General features: G+C 40.7%; 1 protein-coding gene across 4 annotated transcripts in view; it reads left to right on the top strand.

Annotated features, from left to right (window-relative positions):
* Positions 1–20,965, top strand: part of tcf7l1b (transcription factor 7 like 1b) — a 112,188-nt gene that overhangs the window by 59,501 nt on the left and 31,722 nt on the right. For all 4 annotated transcript variants that reach the window (XR_015496818.1, XR_015496819.1, XR_015496817.1 and 1 more), the window contains 1 exon segment: positions 16,924–17,007. Coding sequence is in view for 1 of the 4 variants with exons in the window: in NM_131296.2 (NP_571371.2) it covers positions 16,924–17,007 (84 nt within the window). In the remaining 3 variants the exon portion in view is untranslated.

Genomic DNA, 20,965 nt, shown 5'->3' with positions numbered 1-20,965 from the left:
CTTTTGATGGACTGCTGGTTACCTCAAAAGCCACATCCATCCATCAGTCCCGGTCAGACCTTGGAATCTCTCAATTGTTCAGTGGAAACCTTTGCCCCGTCTCAATACTTCACCAAAAACTCACCCACATCTCGGCCCGTCCTTCCTTACTAATAGCTCTTTTGTGCACGAGAGCGTGTTAAGAGGCCCGTGAGCGGCCGCCCTGTTGTCATGGCGACGTGTGCACTCCGGCAGCTTGACCTTTGACTCGCTTTTTAGTGTTTTCAGCCAATGAATGGAAGTGCAAGGAGGGCGAGCGGGTCACAATAGCCCTGTCAGAGGCACTTAACTTCACTCGCACCCCAAAAACTGAGGGACACTTCAAACATGGCTGACAGTGCTGGATACATACTTCAGGAACGCCAGCCGTCAGACTATTGACGATGACCTCCAGGCACACACTTTAAAGTCTCTAGTAGTAAATTGAGGAGTTTTAGCACTCGGTGTGTGCGGATTTTTAGTCGTTCATGTGTAAAAAGGATATTTTAGAGGAATGCTCCACCCTTATTAGAGATTTCATCATTTTATAGCTCCTCTAGAGTTAAACTGAGTTTTAGCATTTTTGGAACAGCTGAACTATGGGTCTGGTGGCAATACTTTTAGCTTAGCTTAGCATAAATCATTGAATCGGATTAGACCATTAGCATCTCGCTCAAATAAAAAAAGGTTTGAAATTTTTCCTATTTAAAGTTTGTTTTTTCTCTACACCATGTACTGAGATTCATAGAAAAGCTGATCTATTAGTCTGGCGGGTAGCTCTTTTAGCTTAGCTTAGCATAGATCATTGAATCAGATTAGACCATTAGCATCTAATGCAAATTTTTAAAAAAGTTTTGAAATTGTTCATATTTAAAGCTTGACTCTTCTCTACACTGTGTACTGAGATTCATAGAAAAGCTGATCTATGGGTCTGACGGGAGCACTTTTAACTTTAGCTTAGCATAAATCATTGAATCAGATTAGACCATTAGCATCTTGCTCAAAAAAATAAAGTATTTTGATCATTTTTCCAATTTAAAGCTGAATTCTTTCCATCATGTACTGACACTGAAGGAAAAGCTGATCTATGGGTCTGGCAGGAGCACTTTTAGCTTAGCTTAGCATAAATCATTGAATCGGATTAGACCATTAGCATCTCGCTCAAATAAAAAAAAGAATTGAAATTTTTCTTATTTAAAGTTTGATTTTTCTCTACACCATGTACTGACATTCATGAAAAAGCTGATCTATTGGTCTTGCGGGAGCACTTTTAGCATAGCTTAGCATAAATCATTGAATCAGATTAGACCTTTAGCATCTAATGCAAATTTTTAAAAAAGTTTTGAAATTGTTCATATTTAAAGCTTGACTCTTCTCTACACTGTGTACTGAGATTCATAGAAAAGCTGATCTATGGGTCTGACGGGAGCACTTTTAACTTTAGCCTAGCATAAATCATTGAATCGGATTAGACCATTAGCATCTCGCTCAAAAAAATAAAAGAATTTTGATAATTTTTCCTATTTAAAGCTGGATTCTTCTTTCCATCATGTACTGAAACTGGAAAAGCTAATCTATGGGTCTGGCAGGAGCACTTTTAGCTTATCTTAGCATAAATCATTGAATCGGATTAGACCATTAGCATCTCGCTCAAATAAAAAAAAAATAGTTTTAACATTTTTTTAAAAATGGATTAAAAATGGTAAAACTCAATTCTTTAATTTTAAGGGAGCTGCAAAATGGCCCTATTTCAGAGATGGGCAAACTCAGTCCTGGAGGGCCGTTGTCCTACACAGTTTAGCTTAAACTCTTATCAAACACACCTGTATATAGATTTCTAGTGATCTTGAAGACACTGATTAGCATGTTCAGGTGTGTTAAATTGTGGTTGGAACTAAAACATGCAGGACACTAGCCCTCCAGGACCGGGTTTGCTCGCCCCTGCGCCTATTTCCAAAAAAAAATAAGAGTGTTCCCTTAAAGAAGAAAGAAATGAAATCATCCCAATTTACATAATCACCATGGAGAAACTGTATTCATGTCACATTATATATACATTTTTTCCATTTTATTTTCCACTATCGTACATAGGCATTAGCTGGTGTAAGAGTCTGATGATTTGATAACCTTGGACAAAAATATGACGGTTTCATGCTATTATGGTTACTGCTCTAATAGATGCTCTCTTTAAATGTCTGCGTAAAAAATACAAGTGTTTCCCTATTGAACACAATATATTTTATTTTATGAAACCTTACTAATATTTTGGAGCAGTAAACATGCCAGGCTAAATAATTAAAGTGAATCATTGGCTTCTGCTGTCTTCAGAAACACTGATTTCTTTCCAGCATGTTTGGAGATCTTGCTTTTTTGCGGATATAAAGTAAAGTCACTGCACTGTTCAGCTCTGTAGCATGCTTGAATTTTGCTTTATAAGTGATTTGTTTCCTGAATTGTGGGCTGACCGGGACGGTCTTTTACTGTTGGTGAAAAGGAAGGGTATAACAGAAAATGTTATAAAACCTTTCGGTAAACCTTCAAATAGGCATGGGACGATAACCGTTTTCAAGGTAGACTGTCAAAAAGTCAAGGTTTTAAAACCGCCAACACTTTCTGCTAAACTGTTCTTAAGGTATACGCAAGATTTTATTAAATTTTTTAGCTCAACAGCAGAAAAGAGATCCAAAAATGCTGGTTTAAATTTGTATTTTTGAAACAAAAAGTAGTCGATGATTCATTTTAATCATTTAGCCTGACTGCTCCAAAATATTTTAAAAGTTTTTAAAAATAAAACATTGGGTTCAAAAGGGAAAAAGTTTTTGTTTTTACCCAGACATTAAAAAATATATATTTTAGAGCAGTAATCACAATACCGTGATATTTTTATCCAATCTGTTTGACATATTTTTGCATAAACAAACTATTATGTTTTGATTTAGTTTCTATTTTAAAGTATGATTTAGTCTTTGCAACCCCTTTTTTTTTTATTAAGGTGTTCATTTGAATTCATTTGTATCCCGGACGAGCCCCCACTTTTGAGTGCCATGAGGTCAATTTATAATTTTGCGCGCACATATCCTTCACCAAACCCTGACATGCATGTCTTAAAAAAATGATTTTATTTATTTATTTAAGTTTTTTTTTAACCTTTTTTTCCTTTATTAGATAGGACAGTATTTAGACAGGAAGCGAATTTGGAGAGAGAGGGGTAGGGTAGGGAAATGTCCTCGAGCCAGGATTCGAACACGGGACGCCCTGACGTGCTACTGCACCATATGTCGATGCGCTAACCACTAGGCTATTGCGACGATGTCTTTAAAAAAATTCAATAGCATGTTGTGGCGATGCGCAGTGGAAGAGCTAGTGTGGGTGGGGCCAAGAGCCACAGGGGCGGGGAAAGGCCGGTGTTATGAGTGCTTAATAAGTGTCAAGCCCTGTCGAGGAGCTTCAGATGAACACATTTGTTTTGTTTGCTTTGATTAAAGGTATTGAAAAGTTGTTCCTTCTGTTTTTCTTGATTAAGTGTTATTTTAGGTACTGCTACAGTAGCATTGTACACATAAAAATACGCATCAAAAACCCAATACTTGACACAGTGTAGCATAGAAACTCCACCGTCTGCTAGTGTTTTAGAAGTGTTATCGCTAAAGCAGCGGAAAGAACTCTGCTGTCATTTCAATATCATGAAAATGTGATGTTTTTATCTAAGGTTATCATACTGGCAGAATCTTATACTGGCCCATGCCTACCTTTAAACCAGATATCATCCCTTATATATTGTGCAATCCTAATTTGCAATCTGTGTCGGGACATTGACTTAGAAAAGTGCTTCAGAAGTCGTTATGGAGTGTAAAGCACAAATAAATAGGCTCATTGAAATGTTGCGTCTAGCCGCGCTAGTAAACATCTCCCACAGCCAAAACAAACATACCTGCATGCCGAGCGGACTCGCTAATGCGCCACAGTTTACCTAAGAGACCGAGGAAAACAGGGATCTATAACCTGCTCAAGTTTGACCGCTGATGTTTTTTTATTTATTTTAAAGCTAGCGTGCCAACCAACACTTATTTACCACTTGGATTTCCTGGACTCTTTCACCCAAATCGCTATCATCGCTAACTCCGGCTTAATCTCTGGAGTTTGGTGACATTCCTCAGAGTCTGATCCGCTTCAGGTCCGCCCGGTTTCACTGATTGTTCATCTTTAATTAGCATGATTGTGTCTCGTTTGCTTAAGAAAGCTTTCTGTAATTCGTTTGATTACTCACAACGCAGCGCAGACAATTGAAGCAGGCGGGACGTTCTCGCCTCTATTGTGGAGCTGCTGATTGTGTGGTCAGGTTGGACTAACAGTAGGTGTAAATGACTGCGATTAGGCTGATGGCGTGCTCTGACAATGGGTGTGTGTGTGTGTGTGTTATCAGTGCTGGCCTGTTTAGATGCAGAGATGTGATTAACACTTTAACACAGCGGCCACAGGGAGGCTCATTGGCTTCATCAGGGGGGTCCTGAATGCTTACAGACCACACACTGGGTGATTGGCAGGATCCACTGTGTGTGTGTGTGTGTGTGTGTGTATCACTTCTGTGCATTATAAAATATAGGGTTTGTGCACAGTGTATTGTTTCAGCATGGATATTGCAATGTCAAATTGGGATTATAATTAACCGGGAACTACAATTACAATAAAATAAACTGCAGTTTTTCATATTTTGTGATTCATTTTACCTGTTTATTTCTGCTTTTGAACTGCATTATAGGAGCTTGTTCTTTCTTCCAACAACTTTTAATCCTGAAAAGTTTATAAAAGTGACTTTTCTGAATATTCATAATAGTTTGTAGTGCTTTATTGTCTGGTTTGGTGTTGTACATTATGGCCTGTTTTCACTCACTGGTACAGTATGGGTCAACTTTATCAGGCTTGGGTTTCCACTGCCTAAAGGGTACCAAGGGAAAATGTCTAGAGTAAAGCTGTACGGGTCGTATACATATCAAATGAGAAGCACTTTTTTCAAGGCAGATGCTTTATACACGTAAACACTTGTGTATAAATGTTCATTACTCAGCTTTCCATGAACATAACTGCATTATGGATTATAACTGCAGATCAATGACAATGTGAAATAGTCTACTGTAACGTCTGTGGTTATATAAAATAAATAAGTACAACATATATGAACACATACAGCCCCTAACAGTCTCAGATATGTTACCAATTAAAGAAAAACTACACACAGCAGACATTTAGTCCCTATTTGGGTTCAAAAATGACACGCAAAACAGCCCACAGTCAGAGCAAACGTCTCGTCTGTGTCTGTAATCTTCAGCAGCACATGACACCTCTGTTAGAGAGTAATTCCATCATTCCCAGTGTATAATAGTCCAGAAAGTGATGATAAACATGGCAGTTTGTTTTCATTTTTAGGTTGCTGAAAGAATCATTTGCTCCTTTGTTTGTTTCTGAAAGGATCAGGTGTCAGAAGCACTTCAGTAATACCGCGCACAATATTACCAGTAGCTCAAAAAGTTTATTTTAAATACAGACGCACGGCAAACGCATGCAAGAAAGCGAAACCGCTCGCACTTTAGACGGCCTTGTAAACAACTACGAGGCACAGGGTAGATTTTGCTCTTCTTCTTGGCTTTGTTTGAGTTCGGGTAGACCATGGCTCATTATTATATGTATATATTATTACGGTGTAATTTCTCAGCTGTGTATTTAAAAATGCCGCTTCCTTTGTTTTCATTCTTCTGGCTTGTGCACGAGTGAGTGACATGTCTCTGTAAACTAAGAGCGTTCAGTTGCACGTCTATCTCCACCTTTTGGTAAACTTTTCTCGTGCTAGGTAGCCTTCTGAAAAGTGTCTTTTGACAATGGAACCGGCTATAAAAGCGTACTGAACCGAACCGTACCACTCAGTGGAAATGGGTCATTAAGCTACAAATACCTTGTTATAATCTGCCAGCACACTGCACACTTATTTCTCTATAGATTATTTCTTATACATTTCATTATTTCAAACGACTAAAATGTCAATAAAAGTCACTTTGTTAAACTGTAGAGTTGAATTTTTAACATCAAAAGTGGACCGAGCGGAGATCAACATCCCATAATGCAATTCACAACTGGAAATCAACACAAAACACTTGTGAATGAGAAAATACCCTGTTAATTAATAATATTAATAATCTTTCTACAGCATAATAGTGTCATTTCTTTAATTGTATTTATTATGAAAGGCCTGTGACTACGATTTTAAGTCAGATTAAACTATTTGGGCACAAAGATTATAAATTTTGCAACTTTAACAAAGATTATTCATTCATTTTAGATTAGTCCCTTTATTAATCCGGGGTCGCCACAGCAGAATGAACCGCCTACTTATCCAGCACGTTTTATGCAGCGGATGCCCTTCCAGCCGCAACCCACCTCTGAAAAACATCCATACACACTCATTCACACACACACACACACACACACACACACACACACACACACACACACACACACACACACACACACACATTACGGAATATCTAGCCTACCCAATTCACCTGTCCCGCATGTCTTTGGACTGTGGGGGAAACCGGAGCACCTAGAGGAAACCCATGCGAACACGGGGAGAACATGCAAACTCCACACAGAAATGCCAACTGACCCAGCCGAGGCTCGAACCAGTGACCTTCTTGCTGTAAGGCAACAGCACTACCTACTGAGCCACTGCATCACATAACAAAGAGTGATTGTATTTAATTGTTTATAGGTGGTCATTGCTGACGAATTCAGATGGAGGGCAGGAAGTGATTCTTCTACATAGGAATCGCAATCAGAACATCCAAATGTTTGTGTTTTATGTTGTTTATAATTGTTTAAATCGGCCAAAATAAGAAATGCTGAACAGCTGTTATAGACTTTCAAAAGCTTTTGCTCATAAACAGGGGAAAGTTGAAGTACTGGCTGAAAAACGGAGGAAAAGGCGGCGTGTAATCAGCATTCGTTCAATACATCCACGTGTACAAACTCTTTCTGAATGCGATAATTCATTTGACAGCACAAATAAAGATCATATACAGGCCTAGCTATGTGTTTACATATGTTCCAGTGGTTTATAGATATTGCAATAAAAAAAATCATGCATATTGTGCCTTGGGTGGCACTGTCGCCTCAACAAGATCGCTGGTTCAAGTCCCGGCTGGGTCAGTTAGTGTTTCTGTGTGGAGTGAATACTGGGTTGCTGGAAGGGCATTCGCTGTGTAAAACATATGCTGGAATAGTTAGTGGTTCATTCCGCCCCTGATGAATAAGGGACTAAGCCGGAGGAAAATGAATGAACGAATCAAGTAAAGCTTGAATCATCTTCCATCATCACCCAGGCTTTTAGACTGAACTTTCCATCCTTAAAACTTGTGGCACAGTTCTGGAGCTGAAAAGCGTGTCAGCTCCTCATTCCCTCCGTGGTGGAGCTGTGAGTTTGTCAGGCCGGCCGCTGCTATTCGGGTGCTGCTGGCAGACGCTGCGCTCTCCCTCAGTAACAAATGTCCCTCACATCTGCCTCTCGGCATCCCTGCCAGTCTCCCGCGAGCTGACAAAGCCTCCGTTCCCCCCCGAAATCTCCATGAAAGAGCCGAACAATTGGACCGTGGCGCTGGCACCTCGCGGGCCCTCGAGCATATGCCGGATTCTCTCTGTTCAGCAAACCAAAGGGCCCGGTGCTTGGCGTTCCCCTGGAAAAAAAACTCGCGCCACCTTTTGTGGCATCTGTGTTCTGCCTCTCATTAGGAGACGCTCGACTGATGTTCGCTCCGAGCTGGAAGACAATTAGAGAAATGGATCAGATAGCTGGAGGAGGACGCATGAGATAGGCCTAGTTTTCAATCTGACGACAGAGAAAGTTTGTTTAGGCACAGTTAGCATTTAATCCAGGCCATGTTCACTTCACTCGAGCCTTTGGCTTCCCCAGTAGCGGAAGTTCCACATTCAAATCTTTCTTTCTTTCTTTCTTTCTTTCTTTCTTTCTTTCTTTCTTTCTTTCTTTCTCCCTTCTTTGCTTTTTCTTTCTTCTTCTTCTTTTTATTTATCTTCTCCTCCTTATCAATCTTTCTTCTTTTTGTTCCTTTTGTTCTCCTTTTGCCTTTTCTCCTTCATCTTATTTTTCTCCTTATCAATCGCTTTTTTCCTCCTTCGTTCTTCTCTTCTCCTTATTCGCCTTCTTATCTGTTCTTCTCCCTTCTTCGCTCTGCTTCTCCTTCGCTCATCTATGTTCATCTTCACCTCTTTATCATTTGCTCTTTTCCTCCTTTGCTCTTCTTTTACTCTTTCTTTTTCTCATTCACTCTTATGCCATTCTTTTCTTTTCTTCGTTCTGCTTCTTCTTCACTCTTGTTCATCTTTTCCTGATCATTCGCTCTTCTCCTTCACTCTTCTTTGTTCATCCTCTTCTCCTTATCATTCGCTCTTCTTTTCTCCTTTTTATCATTCACTCTTCTTCCTTCATTTGTCTTTCTTTTCATTTCTTCGTTCTGCTTCTGCTTCTCCTTCACTCTTCTTTTTTGTTCTCCTTTTGCCTTTTCTCCTTCATCTTAATTGTCTTCTCCTTATCAATTGCTTTTTTTTCTTCTTCATTCTTCTCTTTTCTTTATTCGCCGCCGTATTTATCTCCCTTCTTCGCTCTGCTTCTCCTTCACTCATCTATGTTCACCTTCACCTCCTTATCATTTGCTCTTTTCCTCCTTCGCTCTTCTTTTGCTCTTCCTTTCCATCATTCACTCGTCCATCATTCTTTTCCTTTCTTCGTTCTGCTTCTTCACTCTTTGTTCATCTTTTCCTTGTCATTCGCTCTTCTCCTTCACTCTTTGTGTTCCCTCTTCTACCTCCTCCTTTGCTTCTCTTTGTGTTCTCCTCATCTCCTGTGTTCTCCTCATATTGTGGCTCTTCTTTACCCTTTTCTTCAGTTTTTCCTTCTTATTCACTCTTCATCCTCCTCTATTCTACTTCTCCTTATTCAGCATTTCTGTTTCTCCTTCTCCACCTTTCTTGCTCATCTTCTTCGTCTCCTTATCATTCGCTCTTCTCCCTTCTTCTTTGCTCATCATCTTTTCCTTCTCATTATCACTCACTCTTTGTCTCATTCTTTTCTTCTTCTCATTTGCTCTTCCTACCTTTTTTCTTCATCTTCTCCTTATTTGATCTTTTTTTTTTAAACTTCTTCTTCTTTTTTCCTCTCTTGTGCTCCACCTAATCCTTATCATTCACTCTTCTATTATTCTTCTCTCTTCATCACTCTTTTTTCTTCATTCTTCTCCTTCGCTCTTATTTTTTCATCATCTTTTCATCATTCCCTCTTCTTCCTCCTGTTATTCTTCTCCTTTTTCGCCTTTTTATTATTCTCCTGTTTTCGTTCTTTTTGTTCATCTTTTTATCATTCGCTCTTCTTTTTTGTTCCTCTTTTCCTTTTGCATCTTCTTCTCCATCTCATTTTTCTTCTTTTTCTCCTCCTCCTTTTTCTTCTTCTCCTGTGCTCCATCTTCTCGACGTTCGCTCTTCTTTTTCTTTTTTCTCCTTTTTATCATTAAATTCAATTTATCATTTCATCATTTACCCTTCTTCTTCGCTCTTTTTTCTTCTCCTTATCATTCGCTCTTCTTTTTTCGTTCTTCTCGTTTTGCTTCTAAAGGCTGATTTATACTTGTGCGTCAGTCAGTGGTGGAAAGAGTACTGAAAAATCATACTCAAGTAAAAGTACAATTACTAGTACCTGTTGTAAATATTACTTAGGGTATGAGTAAAGAGTAGCCCTTTCTAAAGAGTAGTGAATAGTGAGTATTCCACTGTAAAAAGCTGATGCATTAACTTGTCATTTGTGGATGTGTGTAAACGTAACATTCTGTAGTGCATTTAGTTATTGCCCAGCAGACACACAACATCAAAACGCTTTAATATTAGGTTAGATTTAGGTTGTGACGTCAGGTGACCAAAATTTAATGTTTAGCCAGCGTCTAAGCGTCAACGTTATTTTGATGTTCAATAATGATGTTGATATTTGGTTGATTTTAGGTTGTGATAGAAACTGACCAAAATCCAACGTTGAGCCAACATCTCAAACCAACGTCATGTTGTCATCAAATACTGACATTTATTCTTCGGGCAACCAAAATACAACATTTGATAGACATCATAGTGATAACATCCACACAACATCTAAAATAACATCATTAGACGTTGATATTTGGTTGATTTTAGGTTGGACATTGACGTTGCGTTCTGACGTCAACCCGATTTTCATTTCCCAACAAAATGCGACGTCCCCATGACGCTATGGCATAACTTCAGTCTGACGTCATGTTGGCGTCTTGTGTCTGCTGGGTGTTTAAGACCATTTCGGTCATCATACAGTAAACATCCGTCATCTTCTCATCAGTGACCTGCATCTAAACAGTCTCTGGGTCAGTGCGTGTAAAGATTTTGGTCATCTTCTTGGACACTTTTAATGCTTCCAAACAGTTTGCTGCATTAATAAAGCGCCCATGTCTTCAGGTAGTTCATTATGAGGCGATTTACCTTCTATGTGTGATTTGATTGGACAGGAATTAAAGGATTTATTTTTCTAATCCTCATAGACAAGAAAAGATAAAGTGCAGGATGAAGGACGGTAGTAGAGTAAAAGTACAGATACTGCACTAAAAGTCTACTCAAATGAAAGTCAAAGTATTTGTTCAGATTGATTAAACTACTCAGTAAATTACAATACCTGAGAAAAACTACTCGATTACAGTATTTTGACTATTTGTAATTAGTTAACTTTACACCACTGGCGTCATGCGCACGCGTATGGTCCGGTGCAGCCTTTGTGTAGTCGCAAAGCCCTTGCCGTGGCTGACGCCGATGCTGACACGCACCTCTTAAATAATTTAACTACATGTCACAACTATGCGTAGCTCAAGCTCTGTGATTGGTCAGTTTGGTAGCTGTGATGAGTGTGGGTGGGGCTGAGAACTGTGAGTGTGGAGTGTGGAGTCCCATGAAGGAGCTCCAGATGGAAACTGTTGTGTTGTGTTTACCTTATGATTAAAGTTGTTGAGCGTCCGCCGGAGTTTGAGGCACTTGAACATTAAGGTATCGCTCAGAAAAGGCAAAACAGCAGTGAAGAAACTCGACACAGAGGAACATAAACACCTACTGCCAGCTAGTTTTGGAAGTGCTATTGCAGATCTTCTCCATCTTTTTCTTCTCCTTCTTCTTCTCCATCTTATTTTTTAATTCTTCTCCTGTGCTTCATCTTCTCCTCATCATTCGCTCTTCTTCCTTCTTCTTTGCTCTTCTCTCTTCTTTTTCGTTCATCGTCATCTTCTCCTTCACCTCTGTCTTGCTGTGTTCAAGAGCAGCTCCACAGCTCCTGCAACACATTAGCGCAGCGCCTGGAGTCTACTGTGAACACTAATTGGCAAATTGAGTGTGTGAGTTTTTCATGTGCGTGTGTGTGTGTGTGTGTGTGTGTGTGTATGCAAGTGTGTTTTTTTGTGTGAGTGTTAATTATGTGTGTGCAGTTTTTTTTATGTATGCGAGTTTGTTTGGTTAAGTGTTGGCTGTGTGTGTGTGTGTGTGTGTGTGTGTGTGTGTATGTGTGCGCGTTTTAGTGCGAGTGTTGATCATGTGTGTGCAGTTTTTTTTATGTATGCGAGTTTGTTGGGTTAAGTGTTGGCTGTGTGTGTGTGTGTGTGTGTGTGTGTGTGTGTGTGTGTGTGTGTGTGTGTGTGTGTGTGTGTGTGTGTGTGTGTGTGTGTGTGTGTGTGTGTGTGTCCATTTTTTTGTATGGACATAATATGTGTGTGCGGTGGGGATTGTGCAGTGTGAGATGACTGATGTCCACCCCAAGAGTTTCCTCTGTTTAGGATGGGAGTGAGGGGCCCGAGTCGCCCAGCTGTCAGGAAACAATACCCTTGGCCTGTTCAGACAGAGCTCATTCCTGAAAGTGTGTGTTCTCTCTCTCCGTCGCTGCGCTCCCTCCCCTCTTCCTTTGTGCTGTAATGTCTTTTCCATTTTTAACCGTAGCCGTGTAAACTTCCTTCCTACGAACGCTATGAAAGCAAGGTCGAGGATGTTAAAGTGGAGCGTTCATTAGCGGCGCGCGGGGGGGGAAGCTGGCGTGTTTTGGCTGGATTAGCAGCAGTCATCAAAGAGTTTGGCATTAATTGAATCCAGTTATTATATTTATTAAAGAGACGCGACGTAACGGCTGTTTGTTTGAGCTGGAATCAGGGCAGCTGGACTGGAGAGTTTGACCAAGTCAGATGCTGATTGCACAAACAATGGGGATAATTGGCCAATAAACATTGAGGAGGAACACAATTGGTTTGATTTGGAGAGGCCGTCATCCAATCAGTGTTGTTCATGATGTAGTGTGGGTCTGTGTGTATTTTGCATAAAGATTTGTGTAGATGTTTGTCTTAAAAACTTTGACTGCAAAATGGCTTTATATTTATAACATGGAAAGTATTGATAGCGCTACACTTTTCCCACAATTTTTTCAACATTCTACACACAATGTTCCATAAGAGTTTTTGAAATTGTTGCAAATTTAATTATAATAAAAAAGCTGAAGAATCACATGTACATCAGTGTTTACAGCCTTTGCTGTGTAGCTCTAAACTGAGCTCAGGTACATTCTGTCTCCACTGATCATTCTTGAGATGTTTCAGCTTCATTGGAGTTCACCTGTGGTCAATTCAGCTGATTGGACATGATCTGAAAAGGCTACACCTGTCTATATAAGCTCCCAGGGTTGACAGTGCATGTCACAGCACAAACCAAGCATGAAGACAAAGGAATTGTCTGTAGATCCTCGAGACAGGATTGTCTCGAGGCAAAAGGCTGGGGAAGGTTACAGAAACATTTCTGCAGCTCTGAAAGTTCCAATGAGCACAGCGGCCTCCATCATCCGTAAGTGGAAGATGTTTAAACAACCAGGACTCTTCCTAGAGCTGGCCGGACATCTAAGCTGAGTGATCGGGGGAGAAGGGTCTTAGTCAGGGAGGTGATCAATAACCCGATGGTCACTCTGTCTGAGCTACAGTGTTCTTCTGTGGAGAGAGGAGAACCTTACAGAAGGACAACCACCTGTGCAGCAGTCCACCAATCAGGCCTGTGTGGTAGAGTGGCCAGACGGAGGACACTCCCTGCCGTAAATTTGGCATCTGAAGGAGTCTCAGACCATAAGAAACTAAACTCTCTGCTCTGATGAGACTAAACTTGAACTCTTTGGAGTGAACGCCAGGCGTTACGTTTGGAGAAAAGCAGGCAGCGCTCATCACCAGGCTAATAGCATCCCTACAGTGAAGCATGGTGGTGTTGGCATCATGCTGTGGGGATGTGTTTCAGCAGCAGGAACTGGAAGACTAGTCAGGATAGAGGGAAAGATGAACGCAGCAATGTACAGAGACACCCTGAATGAAGACCTGCTTCAGAGTGCTCTTGACCTCAAACTGAGACGGACGGTTGGAGTGGCTTCACAACAACTCTATGAATGTCCTTGAGTGGCCCAGCCAGAGCCCAGACCTAAATCCTATTAAACATCTCTGGAGAGATCTGAAAATGGCTGTACACCGTCGCTTCCCATCAAACCTGATAGAGCTTGAGAGGTGCTGCCAAGCGGAATGGGATTTCCAAAGACAGGTGCGCCAAGCTTGTGGCATTATATTCAAAAAGAGAGAGGCTGTAATCGCTGCCAAAAGTGCATCAACAAAGTATTGAGCAAAGCCTGTGAATACTGACGTACATGTGTACATTCTTCAGCTTTTTTATTTTTAATAAATTTGCACGTGTATCGTTGAATTATGTTGAATGATATGGCAGTCTGCCCTGGTCATTAACCAACATTTTGAAAAATATGTGGAAAAATTTAGTAGTAATTATTATTATTATTATTATTATTATTATTATTATAAAACAATCATGCATTTAAAAATGACCAGGACTTAATTTCCTCCGTCTAACTATTGGCTTATTTGCTTATTTATTTATTTTTAAGGATTACTATCATTTCTACAACCCATTGCACATTTTTTTGTAAAACTTGTCTTTGATTATTGTCTATAAAAGCACACTGTACATTCATTTTGATTACCTTAAACATGTTTAAAAAAAGCAAAGGAATTAGGAGTATTATCAGTTATAGGAAAAATAAAAATATCTAAAAAGTAAAAACAATATTAATAAATAATAATGATCAGGTTTTATGTATCTATTAAATGACGATGCATTATCAGTTCTCGCTCTTCAGCGTGTGTCAGTGTGTTACCTGCTGTTTCTGTGTACTTGTAACATCTATTATCACCCTGGGGGTGTTTGTTCAGTACCTCCAGCATCAGTGTTGTGCATTCAGAGAGTCATCGGGCTCAGTTTTGATCTCCTGCTGTCTTGAATGCATGAGAACATCAGCTGCTGTAATGAGTTGGACGTTCTCGAGGAGTCCTGCACATGTAGATCTGCTGTATCCGGCAGTTAAAGAGCTGATCCACAGAGCAGATGTCTGAGCCCGACTCCACCGAGACTTCAGCCTGACCATAAGAGCAAATGGAGCAGAACCAGGAGATCTGAACACAACCTGTGCACGCACTCAAACCCAGTGTGTGTGTGTGTGTGGATATCAGCACACCTGTTTGACACACACAGGCCACACGAGTCGAGCGGGACGCGGTTTACTCCTGCAGGGATTTATGCGCAGGTCAATAGTGCAGGGCTGTTCACTGGAGCATTGGGGATGAGACTGTGTGTTTACCACGGTGCAGTTTTCCCACCTCTCTCTATGGGATTTCCTCTCAGCTGTTCTACACACACACACACGCACACACACACATATAGACACTCGCACATACATACATAGACATACACACAAACAAGCACTCGCACATACAATAATACACACATGCGCACACACACACTCATACATACATACATACACAAACACACACACACACACAGACACTTGCACATACATACATACATACACACAGACATACACACACACACACACACACACACACACAGTCACTCGCACATATACAAACACATAGAAAATCGAACATACATACATAAACATTCACACACACAAGACATTTGCACATACATAGACCTACACATACACACACACTCGCACATACACACATACAAAGACATGCACATACGCACATACGTGCATACACACGCACACACACATAGACACTCGCACATACATACATACACAAGCACACACAGACACTTGCACATGTGAATACGCACACACACATACACACGCACATACTCAAACTCTCTCTCACACACACACTAACTCAGATACACACACACTCACTCACACTCACAAACACATACATACATACATACACACCAGTAAACTTTCACACACACTAACTCACACACACACACACACACATACATTAACTCACACAAACTTTCTCTCTTTCTCACACACACACACACAAACACACACACACACAGTGTCCCTCGACAGACACTCGCAGCTGGGCTGGTGGATGAACACATTCTCCAACAAACACAGATTTCACACTCTTGCTCTAGCTCTGCCACACACACACACACACACACACACACCACGGTGTCTGCCAGGAGATGGACTCTGGGCTGATTTATGACCCTTAGAGAGGCAGATCTCATGCTGGAGGTTTCTGTGGAGTCTCTCTTCAGCTCCACGTTTGTTTCGCTTGTTCATCCACCGTTAGTCATCAGCACAACCTGTCTAGACACACACACACACTTTAAAAGCTGCCGTTATGATGGACGTAGTATCAGTGACGTCGCCCATAGGTTTCTGAAGAGCGCAAACGAAGCTACAAGTAGGCGTGGCCAACCGGCGTCATTTTGTTCGTTCTCCATCGCACTAACCAGCGGGTAACCAAACAAGGGCAGAGAGGCGGAGCAACAGACGTCTGCTAGCATTGTGCTTAGAGGGGCTTTTCTTTTGGAGGACTGCTCAATACTTCATCACCTGCGACTCGCTTGTGTTCTGACCACATGTGCTTGGTTGTAAACTATATCAATAAAGTGTTTAGTCTTTTAAACACACTGCTGTAATACACTGAGCCACTAAACATTGCTCTTATGACTTTTTCTACGGGAGGAAAACACAAATTACTTCCAAACACTTCAGATACAGTCTGTGTTAGTAAATGCAGGACTATTGAAGAAATCCAGCAGAACACTGTCTGACAACACTTCAGATGAGCCTACAGCTGATCAATCTGTCAGAGTCTGGAGTGCATTACAGCTCTAATGAGCATAATAAATGATAAATAATCCCAAATAAAACTAATACATTTATAGAGATGGTATGCAAGTATATAAATTCACTCATCTGGGAAATGGAGGCCATGTGAATGGTTTATAAACACGATTAAGTGCACTCAGCATCCCATATCATCTGATAATTGTAGGAAATAATTCCAAAAAGCAACTGACTGTGTAAAGCCACATAAAACAACACAAAGATACGATGAACATGCCGAGTTCAGCAGCTAATCAGCCGGAATCAGGAGAAGAGACGGTGACCAGCGAGACCTAGCTGTCACTCAAGTGGCCACGCCCCTTTTTATGCAGGCTTAACCTAATATAAAGGAAACAGATGAGTTATAAAAATATTCACCCCCCTCACAGTTGTCATGAAGGGTGATATTAGCTATATACACCAAAATCGTCCTGTGTACGAGGCTGTAAACACCTTTACTTAACAGTGGGTTCAATTGAAATCTGCTCTATATGGAGACAGGTCTAGCGGAATTTTTTTACTTCTATATTTGCTTCATAAGGGAGTGTGTGTGTGTGTGTGTGTGTTTGTTCCTGTTTGAATGAAGATGCTGTATTGGTGTGTAAACTGTGTCCTGTGGTTGTGTGTTACAGTATCTGCAGATGAAGTGGCCTCTTCTGGATGTTCCAGGATCAGCGGCGCTCAAAGATTCACAGTCGCCTTCACCAGGACACTTAGTGAGTAATACACACACAAACACACACACGAACATGCATCTGTCACGCACACATAAATTCATCCACACACACGCGCGCACACAAACACTGAATACAGACATGCACTCATACATATACACTTATTCACACACACATACACTCTATCTCTCTCTCACACACACGCACACACACACACACACACTCACACGCAAAAAGATGCATATACACTCAAGACACACAAGCAGTAACAACAAAGACATGCACACTCACAAAGACAGACACACACACACACACACACACATATGAACTCAGACACACACAAACACTCATATACCCTCAAGACACGTGCGCGCACACAGACACACACACTTATTCACTCAAACACACACAAACACGCATGTACACTCTGGACACACACACCCAGTAACAACAAAGACACTCATACATATATGCGCACACACACACACACTCAAACAGAGACACACTCAGACATAAACACTTACACACGCACACTCAAGCACTCACACACACTAAAACAAACATGCAAATACACTGAAGACAACAAATACATGCACACTCGCTCACAAACAGACACACACGCACACACTAGCATGCAAATACTCTCAGACACACTCTCTCTCACACACACACACACACACTCAAACATTCTCACACACACACTAACATGCATGTACACTCAGACACACTCGCACAACCACACACACACACACACACTCAAACATTCTCACACACACACTAACATGCATATTCACTCAGACACACACGCTCTCTCTCACTCACACAGACACTGGTATGTTGGTAACGTGTTTGATAACAGTAATTATTGGCTCATTATATCTGCGTTCTCATGCGCTTCATCATGCTGTCAGACTCTTCAGACAGGCTTTAGTTTGTTTTGTGCAGCGAGTGACAATGTTGATGCAGCAATTATCATATTATCACAGCTGAAACGTTCACACACCCCAGCTGAAAGTCCTGAAAAATCCACGTCCCAGTTTACTTTACCACATGCGAATATACTACAGTCATTTATAGTAAATGCTAGTGTTTTATTAGCCATACTGACACTGACAGCTCCAATAGAGAGAGAGATGTTGCTGAAATGTTTCCAGAATTGGTTTATATGTATGGCCGATTTTTCTATTGCATCACCAAAAGGGTTGTGCGATAACTCCATATATTGATTATTGTGGCAGGCCTGCTTATCAGTAGGGATGCACTGATACCACTTTTTTGGAACCTATCCCGAAACCAAAATTCTGATCCCGATGCTGTGCCGTTGTTTTAAGCCTAATACAGTTTCTATCGTTCTGGTGCTAAACTCAAATAATATATTTTCTTTAGTAAAAATAACAGACCTATAGATAAACTGTATATGACAGACGAGTCGTCACAGCCAAACACATGCGAGAAGTGACATGGAAACAAAGAGGTCACATAATATATCTTTCTTTATTAACTACATAATGGAAAAAGAAGGCTTTAGTGGGGTAGAAAATGTACATATTTGCTCACCTGGCTTTAAAGGTAATTAGCAATTTCTCCTTTTTTTTTTTTTCTTCTTCACCTTTTGACCCGGTTGTTTTATTGCTCAGATGACACGTCAAACAGACATGGATGCTACTGCCAAATTTACAAGTTTTTCCTCCATTTCTTGGATCCAAATGAACTAAAAAATAAGCCCCTCACTTGTCACCCAGCCTCTCATTGGCTGTAGGTGATCGCTGATGTTATTTTCAGTCAGAACACAATTCACGCGGCATGATTTGAATCGCAGACAGGCCCAGATAATTAGCATTCCGAATATCTTTCAGCGACTAATTGATTCTCTCAGATTGCGTCCTTGATAGTTCACACTCTGTGATTGTTACTCATGTGAATAAGCACCATTTTGCATGTGATTTGTCGGTGATTTCTCAAAACCTTTCGGTTTCATGCATTCTGAACTCGGCATTATATGCTTCAGCACCAAAACACAAACTGGTCTGGTAAATACAATATGAATATAAATAAAATGACCGTGAAATATTGAGAGTTTCAGAGTAGCCTATATTAGGCTCAATTGTTTTCTGTTAATGACAATTCATATTGCGCCGTTGGTTCCACTGTTATTAATTTAATCAACTACTTTGACCACAATGAGCCAGGCTTTACAAACTATTCGCAGCACTTAAAGTATTCCCCTCAGGAGAATAAACTCAGTCAGAAGGATGAGAGATTAGAAACTTATTGTGAGAATAATATTATGGAGCGATACACATCGCGTCTGCGCAGCCGGTGTGTGAATGAAGTGCTTGAGACAGCTTGAGAAGTACACAGCGCGCAGACCTCCGCTACCTGCGGACACTTCTAAAACAGCAGTACAAAATGGGAAAAATCAGCGTGTAGAGTATTTGTCCAATGTATTATTGGGCCTTTTCTAATTCAAAGTTCAGGTAGGCCTACTTTGTGTGTGAAGAGCCAACGCAATCTCACGGCAATTCATAACTTTTTGATTTAGTGGCTAATTCGTATGAATACGTACGATCTAATTTGTACAATTTAGTACGATTTGCTCATCACCCAATGACGGTCGGGGTTAAGGGGTGGGGTTAGGTGCCACGCCTCATTTTTAAAATCGTACATTTTCGTACGACTGAACTTGTACGAATAAACCACTAAACTGACAAAACGTAAAATACTTGCGTTTCCTCGTGAGATCAGAGTGGAAATGATAACATTTAATGCAGAACTAAATGCATTTCTCCACTGATTATTTAAACGAACAGGAACAAATAGTCTTGGGGAGTTTTTCGTGTTGTCATGAACGCGACACGCAGTTTGAATTGTGAATGAATGGAGAATGATTGACAGGCGCTGTGTCGGGAAGCGCTGAACTAAACATGACTTTAAACATTAGAATATTCATCTGTGCTTCACATTAAACTATAGAATGGCTTCAGAACTTTCTAGCGCCTTATAATAGGCTACCTTCATGGCTTATACACAGAATATAGCGAATACGCAAGATCGGATTTGGATCGGTAGCAGCCGGTCAAAAAAATATGCATATCAGGATCAGTGCACCCCCAATTGTGACATGTACAGTTTATGTTATCCTGTTAATGTATATGCATGGCCGTGTCGTAATGCAGCCAATTGCTTTCGTTTGTTTCGGGTTCCTTGATGTGTTTTTAATCAGTGGTGTCCGGTAATCTTCATCGACACACATAAAGCCTACCTGAGCTGCTATTGATTTGTGTAATTGATGTGTGTGGCCGTGCGGAGCGTTTGTTAGTGCTGTTGTTTGCTGCGCACCAAGACCAGCGTTTCTGAAGAGGAAAAATCAAAAAGCCCAGCGGTTCCTCTGCCTGCCGTGTGCTTAAAGGTGGAAATAGTTCATTTTTTGACATGGTCTCTCACAATCAAGCAGTTTTGGTACATTACAACTAATGAATCCATTTTCATGAGGTGATTCTGGCTCAGATCTGCATGTAGCGCAACTGTGCCACTCCTCGGTGTGTAGTGATGGCTGCTGGGTAATATTTGGGCCAGGATTCCTGTCAGATGAGTTGCAGGATGGTAGTGTGAGTCCTCAGCTGACCTCTGTGGTTTGATTCGCCTCTGCTACGCTGATGAGAGCTGATAAATTTAACCAGAGTGTGAAATTCTTGCTGCGCTGGAATGTGTGTGCGCGTGTGTATGTGTGTACCTTGTATTCATCACATTGTGGGGATCAAATGTGCCCACAAGTATAGCAATACCAGAAAATTCTGACATTGTGGAGACTTTTTTTGGTTCTTCATTAGGGAAATGGCATGTAAATCACACAGAATGCAGTATTTTGATCATGTAAACATGCAGCTTCTTGGTTTAATGGTAGGGAGATACAATGTACAGTCTGTACAGTATAACAATATTACATATATAGGAAGTCCCCGTAAAGATAGTTCTGCAAGTCTGTGTGTGGACTTGAACC

Source organism: Danio rerio, chromosome 8 (genome assembly GCF_052040795.2).
Source record: "Danio rerio strain M-AB ecotype USA chromosome 8, GRCz13ab, whole genome shotgun sequence".
In the NCBI taxonomy this organism is placed as follows: domain Eukaryota; kingdom Metazoa; phylum Chordata; class Actinopteri; order Cypriniformes; family Danionidae; genus Danio; species Danio rerio.
The sequence above is the reverse complement of the archived record's forward strand: the minus strand, read 5'-3'. Positions and strand labels throughout refer to the sequence as shown.